This window comes from Notamacropus eugenii, chromosome 2 (genome assembly GCF_028372415.1).
Source record: "Notamacropus eugenii isolate mMacEug1 chromosome 2, mMacEug1.pri_v2, whole genome shotgun sequence".
NCBI lineage: Eukaryota > Metazoa > Chordata > Mammalia > Diprotodontia > Macropodidae > Notamacropus > Notamacropus eugenii.
In genome coordinates, this window is record NC_092873.1 from 138,605,378 (window position 1) to 138,633,035 (window position 27,658).

Below are 27,658 nucleotides of genomic sequence, written 5' to 3' on the forward strand. Positions count from 1 at the left end.
TCAGACATGACTGAAAAATGACTGAAAAAGGTGACTCAGTGCAAAGGGGGTCCGGAAGACCAGAATTTAAATCCAGCCTTAGATATTTACTAGACCAAGGGCAGACTATTTAACCTCTGCCCACCTCAGTTTCCTCAATGTAAAATGGGAGTGATAATAGCACCTACTCACAAGCTTGTTGTGAGGATCAAAAGAATTGATGTTTGTAAAACTATAAATACCTGGCCTATAGTAGGTGCTTAATAAATGTGTGTTCCCTTCTCTCTTTTCACTTTCTATTGGGAAAAAACAACATGTACCCAGATAAATAAATACAAAAACATATGCAAAGTTAATACAAAATCATTTCAGGGAGAAGAGAGCATTAATCACCAGGTGGTATCAGGAAAGGTCATCTATTGGAGGTTACAATTAATCTGAGTGCTGAAGAGAATACATTACTAATCAATAAACATTTGCTAAGTGCCTACCATGTACTAAGCTATACAGCTTTCACGACATTTACAGTGCCTACAGCGGCCATGAATATGTTGGCACAGTTTTGAATCTTGAAATACAACATGGAAGGCAGAACCAAAACATTTATTCAGACACCAGAAAGCCAAATCCATCATAGTAAAAAGAAATCTATACACAATAACAATGTAGAGAGCAACACCATCCCCAAGCCTTCCCTCTGTTAGGCTTCCCACAAACCACTTCCCTTAAACAAATTACAGAGAGGGTCCCTTAAACAAAATCACAAACAAGCTCTCTCACTCATGCTAGTCAGCTGGCTGCTTTTCTGTCTCCCTCAGTTCTGACTGCTCTGACCAATTTCCTCTGAGCTCTGCCCCAGCCCCACCTCTTCCTGTTCCACCCATTCAGCAAGCTCCTCCCACCACAGACTCATGTGACTCAGGCTTCCATGTGACCCAACAGGTCACATGAACCTATTAATGAATGGGAAAGAGCTTCCCACTTAAATTATTATAACATGGGTACTATGCTAAGTTCAGGGGATACAAATATGAAAAAAGACAGTCCCTGCCCTCAAGGAGCTTACAATCCAATTGGGGAAGAAAACACACAAAAGGAAGCTGCAAAGGGGAGATGGAGATGGAGTGCCTGATATAGGAACATTGAGCAGAAGTCAATCAGAGATATCCCAAAGTAGTGCAGGCATGTGAGAAATGAGATGTCTGAACTGAGCTCTGACCTTAAATGGAAGTTTGGAGTTGTTCTACCCTCTAATCAGAGAAGAAGAGGATAGTAATGAGGAGATTACCAAGAGAACTAGGAATTCCAAGAAATAGAAATCAGGGAGATGATTCTAGCCATAGAGGATAGCCAGTGGTAAGGCATAGGAGCAGTAGATGAATGAATTTCAAAGCGAAGTACAAATAGGCCAATTTGGTTGGAAATATAAGCCTGTGAAATTAGCCTGGAGATATATGTTGGAGCCTAAATGTGAAAAGTTTTAAGTTATGAATGGAGGAGTCTGTGCTACAGGTAACAGTCACTGAAATTTCTTGAGCAGGAAAGTATGATGGTCATTCCTGTGCTTTAGAAATATCAGTCAATCTGGCACCTGTATGAAGGATGGTATAGAAAGCGGAAAGGTAGAGAGACTAGTTAGGAGTCTATGGTAGCAATAGTCTAAGTGAGAGGTGATGAGGATTTAAAGTAGGGGAGTAACTGTGGAAGGAAGGAAACAAGCATTTCTTAAATGCCTGCTATGTTCTTTCCTTTACCTCTCTTTCCCCCTTCTATTGGGAGAAAACAAAATGTACCCAGATAAGTAAATGCAAAAGATATACAAAGTGAAAACAAAGTCATTTCCAGGGAGGAGAAAGAGCACTAAGCACTAGGTTGTGTCAGGAAAAGTCATATATTAGCAGTTACAATTAACCCAAGCACTGAAGAAAATCAGTTTACAAATACTATTTCATTTATTCTTCACAACAACCATGAAAGGTAGATATTATTATTATTTCCATTTTACAGTTGAGGAAGCTATGGTAGACAGAGGTTAAATGACTTGCCTAGGGTCATAGAGCTACCAAGTGTTTAATGCTGAATCAGATCTTCCTTTTTCTAATCCTAGCACTACCCACTATCCTAAGTAGGTGCCTTTACTCGTTAGGAGTGGAGGAATAGTTTACTTTAATACTTAGTTGGAAGATTCTTTTTAATATAATGAGTGTGTAGTATTTATCACATAGACTTTCTTCTACATTCACTTTTATAAGACTTTGAATTCCAAATTTTTTCTCCCCCATTCCCCAAGAATGCATGCAATCTGATACAGGTTATACATGTACAATCATATTAAACATATTTCCACATCAGTCATGTTGTGAAAAAAGAATCAGAACAAAAGGGAAAAATCTTAAGAAAGAAAAAAAAGAGAAAATAGTGTGCTTCAATCTACATTCAGACTTCATAATTCTCTCTCCAAATGTGGATAGCATATATTCTATCTTGAGTCTTTTGGAATTATATTAGAACATTGTATTTCTGAGAAGATTTCAGTCTATCAGAGTTGGGTATTGCACAGTGTTGCTGTTACTGTGTACAGTATTCTCCTGGTTCTGCTCACTTCACTCTGCATCAGTTCATGTAAGTCTTTCCAGGTTTTTCTGAAATCCACCTGCTCATCATTTCTTATAGAAAATAGTATTCCATTACATTCATATACCACAACTTGTTCAACTGTTCTCCAATTGATGGGCATCCCCTCTTAATTCTTTGCCACCACAAAAAAGAGCTGCTATGAATATTTTTGTACATATGGGTCTTATTCTCTTTTTTAAACTCTCTGGGATACAGACATAGTAGATCAAAGGCTATGCACAGTTTTATACAGCCCTTTGGGTTCCAAATTGATCTCCAGAATAGTTGGATCAGTTCACAACTCTACCAACAGTACATTAGTATTCAAATTTTTCCACATCTTCTCCAACACTGATCACTTTTTTGTGATATTCTCTACTCTAATAAGTGTCAGGTGGTACCTCAGAGTTGTTTTAATTTGCATTTCTATAATCAATAGTGATTTAGAGCATTTTTTCATGTGACTATAGTTAGCTTTAATTTCTTCATAGCTAGCTTTAATTTCTTCATCTGAAAACTGCCTGTTCATATCCCTTGACCATTTATCATTTGGGGAATGACTTGTATTCTTATAAATTTGACTCAGTTCTCTATATATTGTAGAAATGAGACCTTTATCAGAGAAACTGGTTGTAAAAATTGTTTCCCAGCTTTCTGCTTCCCTTCTAATCTTGGTTTCAGTGACTTTGTGCAAAAACTTTTAAATTTGATATAATAAAATTTATCCATATTGCACTGCATAATGTTCTCTGTCTCTTGTTTGGTTATAAATGCTTCCCTTCTCTATAGATCTGACAGGCAAACTACTCCTTGCTCTTCTAATTTGTTTGTGGTATATCACCCTTTATGTCTAAATCATGTACCCATTCTGACCTTGTTATATGGTGTAAGATGTTGGTCTGTGCCTGGTTTCTGTCATACTATTTTCCAGGTTTTCCAGCAGTTTTTGTTAAATAGTGAGTTCTTATCCCAGAAGTTAGTTTTGGGGTTTGCTATAGCCACTGACTCCTGTGTCTTATGTATCTCCTCTATTCCACTGCTCCACCACTGTTTCTTAACCAGTACTAAATAGTTAGAAGATTCTTAAAGGACATAAATGAAATGTGAACTTTAAAAACACACTTCTCATCTTTATCCACATGGAATCGAATGTTAGCATTGACACCTCTGCTTTATCCATACCTAATCCTTTGTGTGAGAGTCACTGATCCTTTGAAGATATTCTTACAAACTAAGTGCTGAAAACCATACCAGTGATCAACTCCTCCCCTCTGATTTCCAAGTCAGGTACATTTCACAAGCTAGCTAAGTTTTTTAGGAATGGAAGAAAACAAAAAAATTACGAGTGAGAGCAGTATATCTTTCAATAAGAATCTCTACTGTATAAGCAGTGGTGGAAACAACACTTTGAGTCAAAAGTTAACTATTGAATATAATTGAGACTATAAAATTTTAAGCTACTTCTTTTAACCCTTAGGCCTAAAAGTGAATATAACTAAAAGGGAATGTTGATGATGACAAGTCTGTATTCAGTAATTACAGTTAACAGTAATGTCTGTTCTACTACTATTGATGCATTGAAATTATTTGTTGGGTTTTTGGGTAGAAACCATGTGTGCCAGTGCCCTGAAAATTCACTGAAGAATGAATACCCTTATGTTTTGGTGACTGAGAAGTTAGCTTGGGGCACTGCAGAATTTCTTTCTCTTTGTCAAATGGAAACTATGGAATAATAAATAAAAAAGAAAGTAAAAAGAAAACACAAAAGGATCTGATAAATGCAACATTAAAAAAATTAGAAAATAAAGAGGCATAATGAAAAGGATTAGACAAGACTGAGGCTTCTTAAGGGGAAAATACTCCCAAACATTACAAACCTATTGTTAATGTACTGAATAATGTTCATTTTAAATGGGTTATACTGTACATCTGGTGTATTCAAAGAATAGAAGCAACTTTGGAAAAAAAAACATCAAATGTAGTTCACTCCTCTGGTGGCACAAAAACAGTTAACCTTGTCCTACACAGAACATAAATGTTGAAAGGTTTTCATTTCTAAAATAGCTTTTTTAGTACAGAAGGGATTCCCACATGCACACAGCTAAACTGGGCATTAGAAAGGCAGCAAGCTGTTTGCCAAGATTCAGAGTTCTGTCAGAAGCCCCTATTATTTTCAGATGTTAGGTCAGGGACAGCAGTTTAAGAGGACTTTTAAAGGAAAGACTGATCCTTTTAAATTTCACTTAGGATACATAAGGTGTTGCTGGTTAGGAAGAAGAGACTTTCTATTTTAGGTCACTTTCAAATTCAGTGACAAGAATTTTAGAAAAGACCAAAACTTGGCAGAGTGTGTGAGTGTGTGTGTGTGCGCGCGCACGTGTGTGTGTGTGTGTGTGTGTTATATGGAAGAGCCTGATGATCAGATGTCATTTTGAAACCAGCATTATTAAAAGAGTGAATGAAATGGGAATGCTTTCTTAATAAAAAATGGAAACTAGATCATGTAGCTGAGGTTTAAGGTAGGTACAGGATAACGAATAGTAGTAACTTGAAAGAAAAGGATATAGTTCTTTTTTTTATTGTGGATAGAAAGGGATATTTTAAAGAGGTAATAGAATGGATACAACCATGCTTGGATATTTCAAATGACTGTTAAATATTTTGGAGAATTGTGAGATTTTAAAAATGTTTAAAGTACTTTATTTTTATTAAAACAAATCAGAGGCAGAAGTATAATTTCTTGAGAAATTTTCTAAATTTTAAATGGTACCAATTAAATAGGCATCCATTGTATGGAGCTCTATTTCAAGAGAAATTAGAGCCAGAATGCTCATTTCAAAATAACAGTCATTTGTAAATACAGAAAATACAACTTAACAGAAAACAAATGTTAAAATATGAATTCTAAGGTATGTTGTTGTTGTTTGTTAATGGTATAAACATCAAAAAACATGAAGTTATGAATCATGTCTTTCAAAATGGTTATTTGAGCAGTATGACTCACTTGGTATCAAGGCTGGTTGGCTCTTCTCCATAGCAATCAAAAATTAATGATGGAAATCATATAAGAATATGAGATCTAAAATCATGCTATATAAGGAGAAGGTTTGAATCATTGTGAATAAGGATCTAGATGATAAATGAATCTGAAACTTTTGATACTTATATTAGCCTGGAGGATGTGTAAAAAGAAACCTATCAGTCCATTCTTTTACCAGCACTTCTAATATTTGTCTTATTAGTGAATTCATATCAGGGGACATTAAATATCTATGCTGTGAAGTTATATTTAAAATTTTTTGATTAAAAAAACTTTCTTCCTCAAGAAATTTCATTTGGATCCAGCCTGTGATGATATAAATGGCTTATTTTTTGTTCTTTGTTACAATTCTAAGCTTCTAAGACTTTTGATTATTTTTATCAATAAAAATTTAAACAAGATATTCATTATCCAATGTACAGATTACCTTTCTATGTGCTACCTACTTTTCTTTTTCCAGTATTCCTGTTTAAATACAAAGAGATCTGAGGAAAATGGTCATATTCAGATGTTGAGTAGTCCCAAAGTTCAAAACTGAGAATTAGTGGTAAGCATTAACACCTGGACAAAATTATTTCACTTTAAGAATGAATGATGTGACCTTAGAAAGAGTGAAACTGTTACTTGAAGTACTCTGTATATTAACATTATTTTTTTAAATGAGCATGCTTTCAACTTTTTTTTTTTCAAACTTGTAATAGAAAACTGGGGGTAGGGGAGATGATGTTCTTAGTTGTTAAGGTCCCATTCTCCACCTGTCAGTTCCTGCTATACACAATACTTTCTATTTACTGCTTCAAAATCAGAAGTCAGATACTCCCCAAACCTGAAAGTCAAATAGTTCATTTTATTATCTGTGAAAAGGCTTGCAAAACATACCACATTACACCCTTTACTGGGATAATATTCCCAGACCTAAAAGATCTTATTGTCATTAGGAAAGACCTGTGCATGTCTTGTTGGTGTCCCGTCTTGCAGTGTTTTCAGTTCTTGCAGAGTGGGAGGGTCACACTGTGTGAGACTAATAAGGACAGAGATGCATCCCCTTTCCCACTCATAGGGAGACTCACTCAAGCAACTCCTCAGCAGTTACAGCAGCCTTGTACGGACCTCTACTGTGCTTCTGAGGGACTTAAACAAAAACTGAAGGTAAGCTGTTCAAATTTGTAACTGACTCTGCTTTCCCTGGCATACACATTCTATGCATGTAATCTGTCCACGTCAATGGTCATTCATGTTTATCTGCTTCTCGGTGTTTTAACTATGCTCAATGAGTCATTTACATACTACACTGTGGACAAGTATATAGAACATACTCAAGTGAGACCACATAGACACGTATATATCTTTCATTATAGATTCCACACAAATTTAACATTATAACATGGCCATGCCAGTTTGGTGTGGTACACACTGGGCAGTATTTCTGTAGTGCAGGTCTGTCCATTTTATATCTTGGTTATAGGTATGTCTGAATATAGGCATACAGGCAGTTAAGTATGTACTTCTGTGTGTAGACACTAGCAGTGCATTAATTGTCATAACGAATATCCTAGTGAGTCTATGCGTAGTGACAACGTCCTTGCTATAAGAATCTAAATCCAGAATAGGCAATGCTGTTAGATCTTAATGTGGATATTATGGTGGCCTAAGTCGGGTAGCTTAAAATGTGTTAGTGTGTTAGAAATTGAGAAAATTGATATAAATTGGTGAAATGAGAGGTTCCTGGTCTTCAGTTCCTGCTTAGGGTGGCACTACCTACCGGGACCTTCTGGAATCTGCTCCTATGTCATGGCCTAGGTGACACTACGGGAGGTAGGGGAGGGGAGGAGGGAAGCAGCTCTAGCTGCAGCGGCCAGGCAGTGTTTCTGCAGGAGTGCCCCAGATCCCCCGCTTCTTAATTACCATGCAGCACGCGGCTGCTACCCTCCGGGCTAGCGGCTGCCTCCCGAATCCTCCCCTTGCATCCGTGGCCGCCGCTGCAAAGTCCGAGTCATCGCTGTCAGGACGCCGCTGGCCGCGGTCGCCGCTGGCCGAGGTTCCCGCTGCACGGATGCCTTCCGCGGCCCCAGCCGGGGCCGGCGCCGCTGCGCGAACGGCCGCCGCTGTTCGTGTGGTCTCAGGCGCCGTGGGAGTGCTGTCGCCGCCCTCGGCGCGCGTTCTCGAGGCTCGGGAGCAGCCCAAGTAGGGCGCTGCAGGGTCCCGCAGAAGTTTGCTGGCCTGGAGCCAAGCGCACCATCCCCAAGTGGGGCGGCCAGGAAGCCAGTTCGCAGCCAGAGGAGCGTGCCAGCTACTGAACCAGAGACCTAGCGGGACCGGGAAGGCGGAAGCAGGGGAGGAGGTGCAGGGAAAGGAGCTGGGGACAGACTGGGTTAGGTCCAAAGCGAAGGAGGCGATGGTAGGACTAACTAGCGCGAGCGAGGTGCCTGCCTCTAAGGCTGCCCAGAGAAGCTGGAACCAGTTTGGGAGACAAGCTGGGGGAGAGAGGAAGTGGGTGGGATAGAGTGTGAGCAATCCTGCGCACCGCGGGAGGCCGATCCGTGTTAGGTATAGAGAATAGTGCTGGAGAGACTGAGGGGGGCTCGGTACCACGGTGGTAGAGAACAATTGGAAAGGAAAATCTAGGAATATCAAAAAGTGAGAGTTTGAGCTTTGGGATTAGGCAGAAATAACTGAAACTGATCCTCCCCCTTCCTTCCCAACTCTCACCACACTCCTTTGACCGCAATCATGTTTGCACTACTTACCTCATACACTTGCTGTGGGGAAGGTGCTTTATAAACCCGAAAGCTCTGTATAAATATGAATGATTATTTATTATCCTGGCTTTGGAAGGCGAAGAGGAATTGGGAAGGAAAAGGACGTGCGAATAGGAAGAGTTCCCGGAAGCACTTTGCACCAGCCCAGAAGTGGCGTCTAAGAGGCAGCAGAACACATGGGGAGCCAGAACTTTCACTTTGTCCCTAGCTCAGGAGTTTAACAGGGTATAATGAAAAGAGTGATGAATCTGGAGTAAGAGGACATGGGGGGTTGAAATGCTGGCAACTCCCGTAAAATCTTTGGGCTTCAGTTTCCCACTCTGTGAAATGAGAGGACTGGACTAAATGACCCCTGAGGCCATTCTGGGCTCTGTAACTATGATTTTATGACCCCTGCTCTGATGTTTTAACTAAAACGAGATCTATTTACGTTCTCGGCGAGTGCAGTTCAAGTGCAAGCTTCTAAAGTAAGGGCTCTTAACTTGATGTCCCTGGAAATTTAGCGGGAAGGAAGGAGGAGTCTGTGAATTTGGATAGGGAAAGATCACATCTTTATTTCAATACAATTGGTTTCCTTTGTAATCCTGTGTTCTATGGACTTAAACATATCCTCAGAAGAAGTTTTATAGATTTCATCAGACCTCCAAAGGGGTCAATGTCAAACAAACACAAAACTTTAAGAACTCCTTACCTAAAGGAAACCTACATTGATCCCTCCCCATCTCAACTTGCTAGTGGTATCTCCAGCCCACTCCACGTTATTTAATTTTATATGTGCATATTGTCTCCCCCAGTAAAGCGAAAGATCCTTGAGAGTAATGGCTATTTAGTTTTTGTATTTGCATCGCTCCTGCTTACCGCATTGCTTGATACATAATAGGCATTGATTAAATGCTTATTGAATTGAATTGAGTTGTTGATCCATTACACAATAGCATTGTGTTCTGCAGAAAGTATAAATCTCTGTTTTGCTCTGTTGTACTATTTGATCTTGAGGAAGACACAGTTTTCAGGTTTAGGTTACCTCATCTGTAAAAATGAGAATGTTGGTCTAGCTGGCTTCTGAATCTACCTTCTTGCTCTGGGGGCAGTGAGCCTATGTTTTTAGGGGTCAACTCTGAGGACAATTTGTCTAGACACAGGATTTTCTTACTTTGTAGACCTGGTAATCACCTGTGAAGATGCTGCTGTTTGAACTGTGGATGTGAATGTGGTCCTGAAAAGTACCCCACCAAAATCCACCTTTTTGAGGAGAGGAAAGTTGGTCAGTGTGAATAGCCTTCCAAGTAGGACAAGAGGAAGGTGGTCCAGAAGTAGGGAGTTAATTCCCTGGGAGAGAAGGGGAATGAACACTAATGTGAGGATTTCCTACATAAAGTATGTCTAGTCCTATTGTTAAACACTCTGAGGAATTTAAATGTGTGGTTTCTACTTTTCCGCCCAGAAGAGGCAGAGAGATCATAGGAAGTAATTAGCTCATTCTGAACCTCAACAGGAAAATGCCATTCAGATAGCAAAAAGAAAGTGATAAAAATCATTACCCCTATTGTGACTTTCTGTATCTGAATCACTGACCCCTACAGGTATCATGTCAAGTAAACCATCCAACATATGTGGATGCCTATCCTATTTTTAAAACTTTCTAGGAAGAGAATTTAACATTCACCAACATTCACTACCTTCTACCTAAAGCCTTTCCTTGCTCTCCCAATATCATTATATAAAACAGAAATAATGGAAATGAATGGATCTGCATGGAGTCAGGAAAAACTTAATAAGGGTAGTCAATCTTGAACAAAATATTATAGTCAGGAAATAGCATGGTTTGCCCAAATAGAGCAGGGAGGGCATTCCAGGCAAAAGGAATGGCATGTGTCAAGGCTTAGAGTCAGGGGTGAGCAAGTCATGTGCCTGGCTGAAACAGAGAATCTAAGTTGGAGTGTAACAGGAGATGAGGGTAGTTAGATAGTGAGGTGGGTGGGGGAGGGGAGAGAGGCAGAGGAAGAGGCAAAGGTAGAGGATCTTCAAGCAAAAACAGCTGTAATATGGAAGGTATACCTTCAGAAGGTGGAGACTAGTAATAGGATTATACGATTCTTGTTGCTTTCCATATGATGGATTGGAGTGGTAGGATCCAAGAGGCAGACAGGTTATTTACCATATTGTTGTAGTCCTTAAAACACAGCTGAGACAAAGCATGGGCACTTATGTGGTACGGTCTGAAAAACTGTGCCATGGGAGTGTTTCTATGCACTAGAGGCCTTGAAGCTTCTTTTTATTTATAACAGTTATATTTACATAGAACTTTGCAAAATGCCATGTTATTATTACTTCTTTGAAACAAAATAATAGCTCAAATCTGTCTCCAGAAAGCCCTCAAAGAGTCAATTTTATGATGGAAATTGTAGTCACCTGCAGCAGGGTAAGTGGCAGGGAAAAGTTCATAAGATCATCCCGAGCTAAGAGGCACCTTAGAGATCATGGAGTCTAAGCCTCTCATTTAGGGAAGAGAAAAAAGGAGGGCCTTAGAGGTGAAGTGACTTGCTCATGGTCACACAAGTAAGAAATAAGATGATGATGATAGCAGGTAGAATTTATATAGCACCTACTACTGTGTATCAGGCACTGTGCTAAGTAAGCACTCAACAGTTATTATCTCATTTGATCCTCAGACAACAATCCCAGGAATACATACCCTGTTTTACAGCTGAAGAAACTGAGGCAAGCAGTGAGGTGACTTGCCCAAGGTCACATAGCTAGTAAGTATGGTAGGATGGGAAGAGCATTGGACGTGGAATCAGAAGCCCTATGTTCAAATTCTGCTGAATGGGCAAATAATTTCACTTGACTTGTGTCTCTGATTTGTTATCTGCAAAACAAAGGGGTCAAACTAGATGATCTTTATGCCTATGATTCTGTTTCAAAATTTCCCAGTTCATACTAGACCTTGTAGTCTTTTGAAATTCTACCATGTAAGAAGAAAACATCACTTGTGGCTCGTTTGAGAAAGCATAGTATAATGGATAGAGAACTAGACCTGGAGACAGGAAGACCTGAGTCTGAATCATGCATCTGATATTTTCTAGCTATGTGACCCTGGGCAGGTCATTTAATTTCCTTGGGCCTCAGTTCCTTCATCTGTAAAATGAGATGTAAAATGTATTTAATCTCTATGAGTACTAAATCTATGATCCTACAAGTGTCTGAAGCAGGTTTGAATCCAAGTCTTCTTGATGCCCAATCCAGTGCTCTGTTCATCATACCATACTGACACTCAGAAAGGATGAAACTGATTGGTCTAACAGGTCTTCTAATGCATGTTTTTTTGTGGAGTGAATCATTTCAGACACATTCCCTAGAATTAAATGACAGAACTCATGCACAACCTTGAAGTATAAAAATGAAAACATAAAACTACATTTATTTGGCATTTTTCTTTTCACTCATTTTTGGTTTGTTTCAGGGAGGAAATATATGTTTTGTTTGTTAACTCTATTGTGCCTCTCAATCTATTCCTATCCCACCCCCATACCAGTCCCATTTGATTTCTCAAAATTCCCAGAGAATTTATTCCCTTGACTTAAGACACTGGAGGTACCTTTTATTAGCCTGATTTTACAGATGAGGAAGATGCACCTTAGAACGGTGAAGTAACTTGACAAGGGTCACGTAGTTAGGTAAGTGGTAAAGCTGAGATTCAAACTCTGGTCTGAATCCAAGACCCGTGGTCTTTTTTCCATATTATTAGTGAGTTAACTCATTAAAAGGGATTAATTTATCTGACTAGCTTTCACCATCTTTTGTGACCTAACAGGACAGAGTCTTGAAGGAATGAAAACTGAAAGAGAGATGTTTTGAAGGGAGGAGGAAGTCATAAAAGATTGACATCATGAAGCAGGTCTTGCTTTGGCATTGAATTATTCACATATTTTTATCGTTTATTTCCAATGGAATGTCAAATTATTAGAAAGCACGCATCATTTCTTAGAACACTGGGACCCCAGATTGAAAGAGCTGAGAAGAGAATCTAAGTAGAGAGGTATAGATGCTACCATTTTCACAGTTCTGCCAAAGACTGGTCTTAGTGGCTGATAAAAGAGAAAAAAAAATGGTAACCATAGCCCTACTGATTGTTGATTACATCTGTAGTGAGGGTATCAGAGGAGATGGTGATTGAAGCTTTTTCTAATGACTTTTTAAAGCCCCCAGGTCTTGCATAACAGTCTTCATTTGTCCTTGGCAATTAAGACCTTTTTTTCCTGGTTTTTTTCAATTCAATTTGATTGTCTAATTCAGGGATTGGCACACTGCCTTCAGGCCTGCCACCTGTCTGCTTTTCTCCAGCCCCAGACCTAAGAATAGTTTTTTACATTTGTAAATAAAGTTTCATTTCATTTTAAGGCATAAAAATCATTCTTAGCTCACTGGCCATGCAACAAAACAGGTGGTGGATGGGATTTACCAGCCCCTGATCCAAGTTGCTTCAAAATTCAGAGTTTCAGAGAATTGCCTGATACAATGCAATGGTAAGTGACTAGCTCAAGGTCACCCAACTAGTTAGTGTGAGAATCTGTACTGGGACTGAGGTTGTCCTGACTCTGAGGCTGTTGTCTAATAACTAAGTTACCCTTCTTCTCATTGGTCACACATCTAAAACTAAGCTGTAAACTTTCTCAGAACATTTTAATGTATACTAAGACAGTCATATTACATAAGATGCACATTTTTTTCTTTTTATGGTAGTTTTATTTGTGAAGAAGGAAATAAAGGGAGTTTGGTAAAATTTGCCTCAATCTGAAAACTTTCTATTTTGCAGATTTGTGGCGACTTGTTCACCAGAATTCCAGGGGCCATGAAGGGCATTGGCTGTTGGATACTTTGGCTTTGGATGACTCTCTTCCTACTTCCTGCCACCACTCCCATGACAGTCACAGCCAAGTCAGGTAGTCAGGCCAGCTTTTTGGCTAGTAACCAAAAGTTGGTCATATCCTTGTCCTGTGAATCATTCAGTCACAAGAAATAGATATGATAAAGCTTGAATAGCCCATCCTGTCCAACCACCTCCTGGGGTGGAAATGCTTATAGCACATGAAGTCCTTTCTTTGCCCTGTTGACCTTTAGGTGATAGAACTTCCATCATGTATCTTTGAAGGATTCGGGGAGGTTTTCCATAACATTTGGTCTAATTTAATTTTCATCCTCTTGTTCTTATATTACTTAGTAACAGGCTAAAATAGTCCTCTCTTTCCTTCTTAGAGATTCTTACAGTTTTCAAATATATGAGATGTTGCATAACTCCTTTCCACCATAGCAGTTGCAACTCATTCAATTAAAGAAACACTTATTAAATTTGTATGAGAGATGGCATGGCACAGTGGAGACAGTAAGCTGGTCTTTGAGGACCTGGGTTCATGTCTGGTTTATGACTTAAAAAGTCACTTAATTTCTTGGTCACCAGGCAGCTATCTAAGACTATAAAATGTAGAGAAGGTGTTGATCTGAGCAGAAATCACAGGTTCACTCAGTCAACAAGTATTTGTTAAGGGCTTAGTAAATGCCAGGCACTACGCTGGGGATTTAGAGAGAGGTAAAAACATAATCTCTATCCTCAAGGACCTCATATTCTAATGGGGGGTGTTGGGAAGAGATATTATTTGGATAACTTTGTACATATAAGATAGTTGAAAACTGGAGATAATCTCAGAGTTAAGGTGTTAGCATTGAGGGGGACATGGAAAGACCTCTTGTAGAAGGCAGGATTTGGTCTAAAAAAGGAAAGCAGTTACTATGTGCCAAGCAAAGTGTTGTTTTAAAATTAATCTATAAATACAACACATTCTTCATAATTAGGGCTAATTGAGGAGGTGTTTGGTCTTAATTAGTATAAAATAAAAGACCTTAGAATATTTGAAAAGAAATGCAATTTAAATACTTTTGAGTATTTATGGTAATTCAAACTAGGCTTAGTTTTAACTAAAGTTCCCTAAAAGTCTTCCTATATTCCTATATTCCTATGTCTGAATAGTTTAAAAAACTGTTATTTGCCACAGAAGAATCTAGAAGCACATTCCATATGTCCAATGACTGTGAGTATGGCTAACAAATTGTGATACATGAACTTAATGTATTATTCTGTTGCATGAAAAACAAAAAGAGATATATGAAGACATGTGAAATGATTCAAGTGAAGGAAGCAAAAACAAAAGAACATATAAACTGATTATATCTAAGTAAACAAGAATAAAAGCAGCAGCAAAATTACCTGTATTAAAACACAGAAAATGATTTCAGAATAAGAATAAAAACAAATAGGGTGATTTGGTTTTTCCCTTGTTAAAGTTAAAAAATGCTTTTTTAAAACAAGCTGTAAGTAACAGAAGTTTATGGTTTCATAGTTTTAAAAAGTGCCTCTAAAGCATTTAAAACATTTGCTTTCCCAGTGGTGTTTTTATACACTGTTATTTGATAATTTTAGCCCACAAAAAATGTACAAAGTGAAAAACAACTCAGCTTTTCTATGAAATATTACAAAGTCTGAGTTAATGGAATATAGTCAATTAATCAAGCATTTCTGAATCTCCTATATTCTAGACACTGAGGATGCAAAGACAAAATTGACAACAGTCCTTGAACTCAAGGAGCTTATATTTCATTGGGGGAGAAAGCATCCACATAGATATGAATTTACAAAATCAGTTCTTTCAAGGACCTTGGCCTCTTTATCCACATAAGAGAGTCAAAGTGGCTGAAGAATATCTACTGCCTAGATTGCAATGTGCATTGGAATGAAAATCCACAGAGCTTGTCCAATAGTATGTATATCTAGGAAAGATTACAATTGACCAAAATGTTGGTATAGCAGAGTTGAAGAGAAGAACTTTTAGGAAATTACAAACCTCTCTTATTAACCTTAAGCTTCTCATGAAAACAAAGACCCATCTTTTCAATACTAACATGGTACTGGTGTTACTTTATGTCAATGATACATGGAAGACCGTTGTTTCCTAAGAACTAAAATAAGTATCACACAGAGGACAATATGGAAGAATACGGTGGGGATGAGCAAGCTGAAAGAATGGAGGAACATTTTGGTGGGAGTGAGTGTAACAGGAAATAAAAATAGGAATAAAGGTTTCATCCAGGAATTTTGTGATAGGAAGAGAAGGTGGTCCTTTTACAGATGAGGAAATTGAGGCCCAGAGAGGTACAGTGAGTTTGAAAATTAAATTACTCACTATACAAATGTCATTGTGTGTATCTACTACCTCCTTCTATGGGAGAGAGGACAGAGGGAGGGCAGAGTGATGTCCTTCCTGAAAAAGAAATAAAGCCACAGTAACTTGTGACAAGAGAGTTTGTGACAGTGGTAAAGTTGGCTCTGATAATACATCATTATTCTCCAGAATTTCTGTATAAGAACTGATAGTACTACTAATTCCTAAAATGGGCTAAGGGGAGTTTGGTTTTCTGTTCATGGGAAAAGATCTGGAATTTAGTTAGAGAGCAAGATAGATCAGAGAAGGTTTTGTAGAACACAGTCCTGGGCATGAGAGTGGAAATGAACAGTTCAAATGAACACATTGGTAATAATAAGTGAGTCTTATGATTATAGTGATAAATTGAAGGACATTTAGTATAAATAGCCCTGATTATCTTCCCTCTTCTTTATATACTATGGTCCATCTTATTAGGGATGTCACTGATTTAAGACTTCTTACCCTACAATTTATGTTATGCCATCCAATCCAAGGTAATCAAATTACACTGTACTTGGAATTAACTTTTTAGCTGCAAAATTCACTGCTTCTCTGACCTCAAACAAGTCATTTAGCCTTTCTAGCCCTCAGTTTTCTCATATGGAAAAAAGTCAGTGGGTTGGATTGCATGTACTGTGTTAGGTTTGGCTGATGTATCTGTTAGTTTTGCTAAATTGTTTCTAACCTCCCAACTCTTATTTTGTTTTAATTTTTTTTTTTGTTACAAAGGCTAGTTCATTGGATGGGAAGGGATATATTCAGAAATAAAGCTGATATGAAAAAGTTATCTCTATCTATACACATAGATATAGATACATATGTCCATGTAGCTATATTAATGAAGGATTTGGACTAGATGACCTCTAAAGTTCCTTCCAGCTCTATGATCCTTAAAACACTTTACTATTCTTTCTTGAAAAGACTTTTCCCAGTGGGAAAAATTCAAAATTAGTCTGAATTTCAAAGAGAAACATTTATATTGTATGATACAAAAAGGAGAATTAATAAAATAAGCTATAGGGGAAATTGCTTTTGTAGTTGATTATAATTATGGAGAGAAGAGGCACTTGGGAAGGCTCATATCCTGAACATGCCTAGGAAATAATTCAAGTACAGTTCACTTTGTGATAATTGGCAAAATGTCAGCACAGTGTTCCTGTCTTGATTGTCAAAGAGACTGACAGGCTGTGCAGGGCCAGATTTGGACCTCTTTTCTATGGGTTAATATCTTCTTAGCTCACCAGGTTCTGTTTTTAGTTTTGTCTTGTGCAGACCTGGTGGTGTACTCGCTAACCATTTACCGGAGGGAAGTAACTACTTCTAAAAATAAAATATAACAAATCTAAGGGAGAGGATCAGGTTTCAGCTCTGGAGCTTGTGAAGTTGTCAACAGCGTTCTGTTAAACCTAAATATATGTAGGATAGGTTGTTCCTTTTAATTGCTTTTCTTTCTCTGCATGGTTGGCTTAATGGTTTATTTTCAGAGGGCTTTCTTAGTATGAGAGAGGCTTCAGATTAATCGGGAGAAATTAGATTTTAAAATCTTGAGTTTATTGTATATCCTCTTCACCTAGATTTTTTGATTATCTGAATAGTAGTACTGAAATCATCCATGGTGTTGCTTTGTGTTTTTCAAACTTGTAAACCAGAAGACCATGGATGGATTTCCATTTGTCCTATGCTCCCCAAAATATAAAGTTAGGACATATTTTCAATTTGCACTTATCTTGGCAAAGGGGAAGGGGCATGAGGCAGGGGAACAAGTATTTATTAAGGATCTATTTGCAACAGGCACTGTGCTAAAGCACTTTGCAAATATTTTCTCATTTGATCCTCACAACAAACCTGGGAGATAAGTATTTGTTGTTTTTGTTTAGTCATTTCAGCCACATTGGACTCTTTGTGACTAATTTGGGGCTTTCTTGGCAAAGATACTGGAGTACTTTGCCATTTCCTTCTCTAGCTCATTTTATAGATGAGAGACTGAAGCAAACAAAGTTAAGTGACTTGCCCAGGGTCACACAGCTAGTAAATGTCTGAGGCCAGATTTGAACTCAAAAAGATGAGTCTTCCTAACTGCAGGTCCAGCACTTTATCCACTTCACCACCTAGCTGTCCCTAAATGTTTATATTATTCCCATTTTACAGTTGAGGTAACTGAGCCAGATAAAGGTGATATAACTTGGCTAAAGTCACAAATCTAGTAAGTGTCTGAGGCTGAATTTGAACTTAGGTTTTCCTAGCTCCAGGCACAAAGTTCGGTACCACCTAACTGTCAAGAAGTTAGCAGAGAGAACTGAATGGACAAACTAAGTCCAGAGATAATTCCACAAATGCAATTTTAGTTAATAGGTTCAATCTATTCCCCCAAATCTCAGTATATCAGATTCTTTAACAAGGAGCCACAGTTTTGAGTTTCATTTGCTTTTTTAGCTTGTTCTGAGGTAGGGGTGCTAATGTATAGCCAAAAAACAAAAGGAAAGAAATAATGTAAACTCAAGTTCCTTTCCTTTCAAATCAATCCCCCTCTCAAGTGCTGAGGTGATATTCCTAAAGCACAATTCTGTTCATGTACTCTTCTAAGTAAAATAAAATTCTCTGGTGGCTTCCTATTATCCATAGGATAAAATAGAAACTCATTTGTCATTTAAAGCACTTTACAAACTGATTCCAGCCTATCTTTCCAGATTCCAGACTGATTATTCCACCTCATGCCTTCCACCATCCAATTAAACTGAGTTACCTTCTACCAGTTATCCCACTTCATAGCCTCCCTGTCTTTGCCTACGCTGTTCCCCAGATGGAATGCCTTTCTTCTTCATTTTCCAACTCTGAAAATCCCATGCTCCCTTCAAATTTCAGCTCAAGTGCTACTTTCTACAAGAAGCCTTTCCTGATCCCCTGGCTGCTTCTGCTTCTCCCCTCTGAAAATTACTTTGTGTTCTCTTTGTGTGTACTATCTATTTAGTTGTATGTATACATGTTGTTTTCCCTAATAACATTTATAAGCCACTTGGGGGTAGGAAGGAACTGTGGTTTCATATTTGTCTGTGTCCCTAGATCATAACACAATGTCTGGCACATAGTAGGCATTTAAAAATAACTGGTTCAGCCTGTAAGTTCTTGGGAGTGAAGGATAAGATAATGGAAAAATTGTTGAATTTCTTTTTTTTTAAATTTTATTTATTTTCAGTACTCTATAATCACTACCATGTAACTTAGATTTTTTTCCCCTTCTCTCTCCCCTCCCTTCCCCCTTCCTCCCCAAGATGGCATACAATTTTGTATAGGTTCTACACATATATTCCTATTAAATACATTTTCAATATAGTCATTCTGCATAGAAGAATTAAAATGAATGGGAAAAATCATATAACAAACCAAAACATAATACACACACAAAAAAATGATTTGCTACATTCTGCGATTGAATTCCATAGTTTTTTCTCTGGATATGGAAGGCATTTTGCCTTAAAAGACCATTGGAGATTCTTTTTTAAGTCCTTGCATTGCAGTGAAGTTCCAAGACTACCAGAAAAAACTCTTGCACACGGTGGACATTGCTGTGCACAAAGTTCTCCTGGTTCTGCTCCTTTCACTCAGCATCAGATCACATAAGTCTTTCCAGGCTTCTCTGAAGTCTTCCTGTTCATCTTTTCTTATAGTGCAATAGTATTCCATTATGTTCATATACCATAATTTATCCAGCCATTCCCCAATTGATGGACATCCCCTTGATTTCCAGTTTTTGGCCACCACAAAGAGAGCTGCTATAAATATTTTTGTACATGTGGGACCCTTTCCCATTTTTATGATTTCTTGAGGATACAGTCCTAGAAGCGACATTGCTGGGTCAAAGGGTATGCACATTTTTGTACCCTTTGGGCATAGTTCCAAATTGCTCTCCAGAATGGTTGGATCAGCTCACAGCTCCACCAACAATGAACTAGTGTTCCAACTCTCCCACCTCCTCTCCGACATTTATCACCTTCCTGTTCTGTCATGTTGCCAATCTGATAGGTGTGATGTGGTACCTCAGAGTTGTTTTGATTTGCATCTCTCTAATCAATAGTGATTTAGAGCATTTTTTCATATGACTATAGATATCTTTAATTTCTTCCTCTGAAAATTGCCTGTTCATATCCTTTGACCATTTATCAATTGGGGAATGACTTGTATTTTTGTATATTTGACTCAGTTCTCTATATATTTTAGAAATGAGGCCTTTATCACAGACACTAGCTGCAAAAAGTCTTTCCCAGTTTTCTGCATCCCTCCAAATTTTGGTTGCATTGGGTTTGGTTGTGCAAAAACTTTTCAGTTTAATGTAATCAAAATCATCCATCTTGCACTTTGTCATACTTTCTGTCTCTTCTTTAGTCAAAAATTCTTCCCTTCTCCATACATTTGATAAATACACTATTCCTTGCTCCACCAATTTGTCCACAGTATCAATCTTTATACCTAGGTCATGTACTTATTTGGACTTTATTCTTGTGTACAGTGTCAGACATTTCTGTATGCCTGGTTTACACCACACTGTTATCCAGTTTTCCCAGCCATTTTTGTCTAACAGTGAGTTCTTATCCCAGAAACTGGGGTCCTTGGGTTTATCAAACAGTAGATTGCTATATTCATTGTCTACTGTGTCTTGAGTACCTGGCGTATTCCACTCATCTACCCTTCTGTTTCTTAGCCAGTACCAAGTGGTTTTGATAATGGCTGCTTGAGAATACAATTTGAGATCTGGTAGCACTAGGCCACCTTCCCTAGCATTTGTTTCATCAGTCCCCTTGATAATCTGGACCTTTTGTTCCTACAGATGAATTTTGATATTATTTTTTCCAGCTCTAGAAAGTAATTATCTGATAGTTTAATTGGTATGGCACTAAATAAGTAAATTAATTTAGGCAGAATTATCATTTGTATTATATTGGTTCGACCTACCCAGGAGCTACTGATGTTTTTCCACTTACTTAGATCTGACTTTACTTGTGCAAAAGGTGTCTTGTAATTGTATTCATATAGTCTCTGGGTTTGTTTTGACAGGTAAACTCCCAAATATTTTATAGTGTCTACCCTAGCTTTAAATGGGAAAATTGTTGAATTTCAAGTTCGTGGTCCTTGGTTCAAGTTTCAGGGCAGCTTTTGTTGTTGTTCAGTTGTTTCAGTAGCATGCAACATTTTGTGATCCCATTGGGGGTTTTCTTGGCAAAGATGCTGGAGTGGTTTAGCCATTTCCTTCTTTAGCTCATTTTATAGATGAGGGAACTGAGGCAAATGGGGTGAAGTGATTTGCCTAAGATCATATAACTAATAACTGTGTGAGGCTGGATTTGAACTCAGGAAGAAGAGTCTTCCGGACTCCAGGCATAGAGCTCTACCCACTGTGCCACCAGCTGCTCAGTTACATACTACTTATGTGACCTTGGCCAATTCACCAACCCCACTGGGTCTCCATTATCCTTCTTGGACTAGATGGCTTCCAAAGACCTTTCCAGCTTTATACCTGAGATCCTATAAATATCATTGTGGTAATAATTTTTTATTTATTTAGATTCTTTTGTTTCTTTTATTTAGAATTAAACTTGAGTCCATGAATAATTTGAACTGTTAAAAAATTTATTGCAATACTGTAACCCAAAAAGAAATGAACAACTTTTTGTTAACAGATTAATCTGAACTTTTTGTTCAATTTTTTGTAAATATATTTTTATTAACTTTAGTGAAACATGGTTTCCATAATTTGGTTTGCAATATTCGATTAAAAAAGCACCATTTTTACTTTCTCCTAGTCCACAATATTCCATGTGTATTCTGTCATGTGAATAACCAATGTAGTTCTATCTTAAGGCCTGGGGCTTTTAGCAACCATTGCAAAGACCCACTGGCTGTTCCCTCCCTCTATTAAGAATTTTGTTTTAACATTTTTGTTGTTGTTAATATAAAACACCTGAAGGCTCTCATATTGATCCACTTATGAAAAAGAATGCAAAACAATAAGCAATAGTGGCATGCCTGAAGCAAATTGCTGTTCTCTTCTACTCTAATCATCAGGTTAAGCATTATAGTAGCAACACTGCTATGAAGTGAGATAATAGAAAATGGGAATTTGCCATTAGGACATACTATAAAAGAAGTGATTGCTGATGGAGATGTAAGGATCATGTGTGTGTGTATATATATATATATATATACATATATATATATACATATATATATGTATATATATATATAGTAATGTTATTGATAAAAATAACTAAATGATATAGAAAGAAAGAAATAGATATAATTATGTAGTGTTCGAATAGTTAAGAAGCATTGAAAAAGTTCCCTATATCTTGACCTTTTCCTTCTCCCTCCAAAAAAAAAATTTTAGGAAAAGTCAGAATGAGAAGAAAAGAGATAAAAACTGGGATGCCCTTAATGAAATATGCAATGAAAATGAAATATTTCCCATTAGGATATATTTGAACTATGTGGATTTGTGAAAATCGTACCACTCTCCATACTTGGAAATTCACATCCTTGTTTCTAATAATCAAAAGCCTTTAGGGTTCAAGTCAAGTTCAGGGACATTTATTAATAAGCTACCATTGGGCAGAATTAGGTTAAGCCTGGGATACAAAGAAAAATAAAACAATAAGAACAACCATGGCAATATCAGTCCCTGATCTTAAGAAATTCACAGTCTATACACAAATAAGATACATAAAGTGAAGGCACCAAGATGGAGGACTGGAAAAAGCATTTACTGTGGTGTAATGACAGTGAAGTGCGGTAGATTGAGCACTGGACCAATGCTCTGAGAAGATCTGAGTTCAAATCAGATCTCAGATTCTTACTAGCTATTTGATCCTGGGCAAGTCACTTAACCTCTCTTTGTCTCTCAGTTTGAGATTCAGATAAGATATTTGTAAAATGTACTCAGCCCAGTACCTGTCACACGGCAATAGGCATTGTATAAATACTTATACTTTTTCCTTCCTTACCTGTTACATTTACTGTGCAACTTTCTTTAAACTGGCCAGTTGTTAGTGTTCTTTCCACCTTAGATTGCCTTGTATTTGCTTCTCTGTGTGTCTTCTCTCCACAATAGAATGTAAACTCCTTGAAGACAGGGACTCTCCTCTCTAGAACATTCTTGTCTTTATATCTCCAGTGCCTAGAGCCTTGCCCTTAGCAGAAACTTGGTGAATGTTTATGAGTTAATGAGACCAGAATTGTTTATGAAGGAACTTATCCAGAAAATGTAAAGACAATAGGAGAAGAAGAAAAATCCTAAACTATGTCATATTGGCTACTGTGAATTTTCAAAAAATGTGATCAGCCTTGAAAAACTGAAGGCTTTGGAAACAATAAGAGCCTTATTACAAGGACACAGAAGAGGCTAACCTGTTTCAGCAAAAGCTTCCCAGCAACAATAGGAAAATGTTTAAGCTTAAATAATATTAGGAATGATTTTTTAAGGCAGGGATGGTGATGACTCTTATTTTTGCTCTTGAACAAAGGCATCAGATAAGCTTTCTTTTTTCTTTGAAACAGAAATAATTTGTTATCTTCTCTTTAAAAAGTAAGGCGCCCGTATTGTTTTCAGGGTCACTGTGGTATAGTGAAAACTACCTTGGACTGAGAGTTAGAAGATTTGCATTATGGTATTGTAGTGCTACATAATAGAATTATATATGAATTCTTCTTTACTAAAGAACTACTCTGTTAAAGAACTCTCTGACATGGAACATTGCCTAATCTCTTTCTGACTCATTTTTGTCATCTTTAAAATGAATTGTTAGCCTAGAAAGGAAAGAAACAAGCATTTCAGTGCCTAATATGTGCCAGGTGCTTTACAAATATCTCACTTGATCCCTATAGCCACCATGTGAGGAAGAGCTCGTTTCCCTCCCTATTTTAGTTTATTATTTAATTATTATGTTGGTTTATTTAATTTATTTCTGAATGACATTTGAGGAAACTGAGGCAGATAGAGGCAAGTGATTTGCCCAACTTACAAAGTTACAGAAGCCCAAGTTACAAAACTTTTAAGTATCTGAGGCTAGATTTGAACTCAGATCTTACCCACTTGGGGCCCAGCTCTCTATCCACTGTGCCATGATGCTGCCAATATGACTTATGGGGTCAGCTCTAACTCTTACTAATACAATGATCTATATGCAGAAATTAAAAAAATATGTGCATGTTATTAATGTGGCCATGAAGTTGGTGACAGCATCATAGATTTAGAGCACAAATGGACTTTAGAAGCCAGTCTAGTCCAACCTTCTCATTTCCTAAAAAAGAAAATATGTCCTAGGGAAATTAAATGTTCTCCCTGTGGTCAGAGAGGTAGGTAGCATCAAAGTAAAAAATTGAAACCCAGATCCTCTGGGTTTTTTCTTTTGATTCAATTTTATTTTTATTTTCAAATGCAAATTATTCCCTCTCACTTCTCCTCCTCCACCATTGAGAAGGCAAGAAAAGCAAAACCTATTACCAATATGTATAGTCAAGCAAAAAAAAATTTTGGAATAAACATATCCAAAAAAAAAAAAGAAAATCTGACTCAATCTGAGTCCATCACCTCTCTATCTGGAGGTGGAGAGCATATTTTATCATTAAGTTGTATAGTTGCATATGACTCAGAATTCCTAAGTCTTTTAGAGTTGATTGTCTTTATAATATTACTACCACAGTATAAATTGTTCTCCTATTTCTGTTTACTTCACTTTCCATGAATTCATAAAGTCTTCCCAGGATTTTCTGAAAGCATTCCTTCCTGTTCTGACTCCTAAGGAGGTAATGCTTTTAATATTCTACCATGTATCTCTTGGATATTCCAGCTTTTTCTTCTGGAATCTTTTTATCTTCTCAGTATCTCCTCTCTCAAAGACACCTTGGTGATGTTTTACCTCAGTCCTTTCATTCAAGAGAAAAGTGGATTTGGGGTGCAATTAATTGTACTTTAGGAATCAGTTTATGAATATTTGCATTTTCAAAGAAATAAACAGTATAAAATTTCAAGCATTGATTGAAACTGAATTGCAAGGGAGATGTTTTGGGGGATTGTGACTTTCCTGAAGCCCCTTAAATTCTACCACTCAGGTAGCTGCCTCCACTGCCTAAATGTGAAGCTGTGCACTATTGACATGTTCTCACAGGAAGAGCTTAAAAGCTTAGACCTCTGCCCTGTTCCTATTTCTACCCTCGTACATTCTTTAACTTGTTTTCAAAAGATGTATGTATATAAACACACTCAATATAGATACATGATGTATACGTGCATGTATATACACATATACACAAATATATACATATGCACATACATATATGTATACATGCATGTGTGCATATATGCAAAGTATTTTGAGGAGAGATGGTATAGACTTATGATTTCATTTATGTAGGGAACTTCCACTTTCAAAATTCCCTTCAGGACTGCCATCCATTTGTCTGCAGTTTGCAATCTTAGAGAGCTTACCAAATCCTTAAAATATGAAGTGACTAGCCTAGGAGAACACAACCGGGACATATCAGAGGCAGGGCTTGCAACATGGTCTGAGTGACCACAAGGTTTGACCCCTCTATGCACCATTCCAGGTCACCTCTCTTTACCAGGTCTTAAAGGGCTTAAAGTATCTACCTAACATGAGCTATGTTACTGTTGCCACAATTGATATTTAAGAATAATGTACAATAAAACAATACTATATTATTAGTATCAACCTAAAATAATTAGCTTGTAATCTAAATTATATGTTTTGATCTCTGTCTTTGTATCCCTATCCCCCTGGTAGACTTCTGGGCACCTAGTAACATAATAGATACCTAAAAAATGCTTGGTGAGGATTGATTGTAACTGTAATTACTGAATTTCTTTTCTGAATGGGTACAACTTGCTAAACTTACTAAAACTGAAGTTTTCCCAACATGAGTTCATAGATATTACCGAATAGATACTGAATGTCATTCATGTTAGAGTGGCACATTTTAGAGCTTTCAGATCATCATGTATTTAATAATCCCTTCAAAGAATTTAACTGAAATATATTTGGTTTCTGATTTGGCATTAGACCAGTTCTTCTCCCTGTCACTGAAGAGTCAGAGTGGAAAGCCCCAGGTTTTGCTTCTATCTTCAAACTGATTTTGACAGGTTGGGTAGGGACTTCCCCCACATATGCTGTAAGAAATTAAAAACTGACCTAGCTGAATGCTAACCAAGTTGTTAGGAAAATAAGAGTAGAGCTTATTTTTTAAAGACTAAGGTTTATATTAATCATTAATCTTTTAAAATGTATTAAATGTTAGCTGCTACAAACCTACTTCTACATCAGAAATATATTCCCTTTATTTAAAGATATGTATGAAAAATACATACATAGCATATCATTATTCCCTGAGTTTTAGTTAATTTTTAACATTACTTAAATATTGTTTACAAAAATGCTTAATGATATTCCTTTTTAAACCTCACTTCCACGTCAAGGGGGAAGAAACAAACATTTTAGAATTTTCTAGGTAAACTAAAATTACTAAATGTTACTTTTATATTAGAATCTATTCAAGTTTTTATTATTCAGAGTCCCCAAATACCCCCCAAGAAAAGAAGTCAATCTATCCCTCAGCTTGTAAAGAATTCAGTTCAACTTAAACCTTTGACAAGAACCTACTATACAAGTCATTGTACTAGATTTTAAGTGATATACAATGCATAAATAAGAAATCTACTGCAGTTTCCAGGCAGGTAGGTGATACAGTGAATACAGCATAGGGCCTGGAGTCAGGAAGACCTAAATTCAAATCCAGCCTTAGACAATTACTAGCTGTGTGATCCTGGGCAAGTTACTTAACCCTGTTGATCTCAGTTTCTCATCTGTGAAATGAGTTGGAGAAGGAAATGGAAAAACCATTCCATTATCATTGCCAAGAAACGCCAAATGGGATCATGAAGAGTCTGAAAGATCTGAACAACCAAAATTGTAATTTCCAGTATATTAGGCAATGTGATGCATATCTAGCATATGAAATAATACATGATAAGTGCAGAAGAGAGGTATAGACATAGTTCTATTTGCAGTCTGAGGGAAGGGGGGGGGTCATTCCTGACTGGGGAGAATTCATCAAGAACAGCCATTATTCCCTCAGGTGTAAATTGAGGATAATTTTATTTACCTGATAAGATTGTGAGAAAGGCATTTTACAAACTTTGAACCATCATCAAAATGTGAGTTACTATTAATGCAATTCTACCCTGAGTTGCTATATAGAAAAACTAGCATACAACTATGTATACAGTTGTTTAGCATATGTTATTTGACGATAGTAATTGTATAATGGAAAAGACATTGGACTTGGAATTAGTACACCTGAGTTCAAAGCTCTGATATGCCAGCTGGTCCCTCTCTAACATTTAGCAAGTTATTGTTCCCAGGTGTGTGCTGGTAAAATGTTTAACAACCAGATCTCTGAGGGAAAGAAGTATGCACAAGTCCCTTTTTAGTTTAATCTGCATTATTAACATTTTCTCTTATCATTTTGTTGTCTTGACAATTAACAAAGCAAAAAATAAAGCTCTGCTTTGTATCATTTGACTATATCTGATGTGTAAATGTAGCAGGTTGGAGCTGATTTGAGTATACTTCTGTCTATACGTTTTAGGCCTCCGTTTTATCATTTGTAAAATGAGATGATTGAACCGGATCAAAAGTTTTTAACTTTTGTATCGTAGAACCTTCTACCAGTCTGATGAAATCTGCTTATCCTTTGTCAGAATAATGTTTTTAAATGCATAAACTAAGTATGTATTACATTATATATATGTTACCAAGGAAAATAATTATTTGAAACATCAAAATTTTAAAAACTAATGAATTCACAGATCTTAGGAGAAGAACCCTTGGACTGGGTGATCTCTATAGTCCTTTCCAGTCTGATGTCCTACAAATTTACATTGTGGCAGTTACATATTTAAATAGAATATAAGATCCATGAGGTTAGAGGTCTGTCTACCTTAT

At 37.2% G+C, this 27,658-nt stretch overlaps 1 protein-coding gene across 1 annotated transcript in view; it reads left to right on the forward strand.

The window, feature by feature from the left end:
- The first annotated feature begins 6,669 nt into the window (after positions 1 to 6,669).
- The window catches only part of COL19A1 (collagen type XIX alpha 1 chain), a 408,633-nt gene continuing 387,644 nt past the window's right edge, over positions 6,670 to 27,658 (forward strand). The window contains exons 1-2 of the mRNA XM_072642569.1: positions 6,670 to 6,784; positions 13,211 to 13,337. Of these exons, the coding sequence (XP_072498670.1) occupies positions 13,247 to 13,337 (91 nt within the window). The 5' untranslated portion in view covers positions 6,670 to 6,784; positions 13,211 to 13,246. The remainder of the gene's footprint in view (positions 6,785 to 13,210; positions 13,338 to 27,658) is intronic.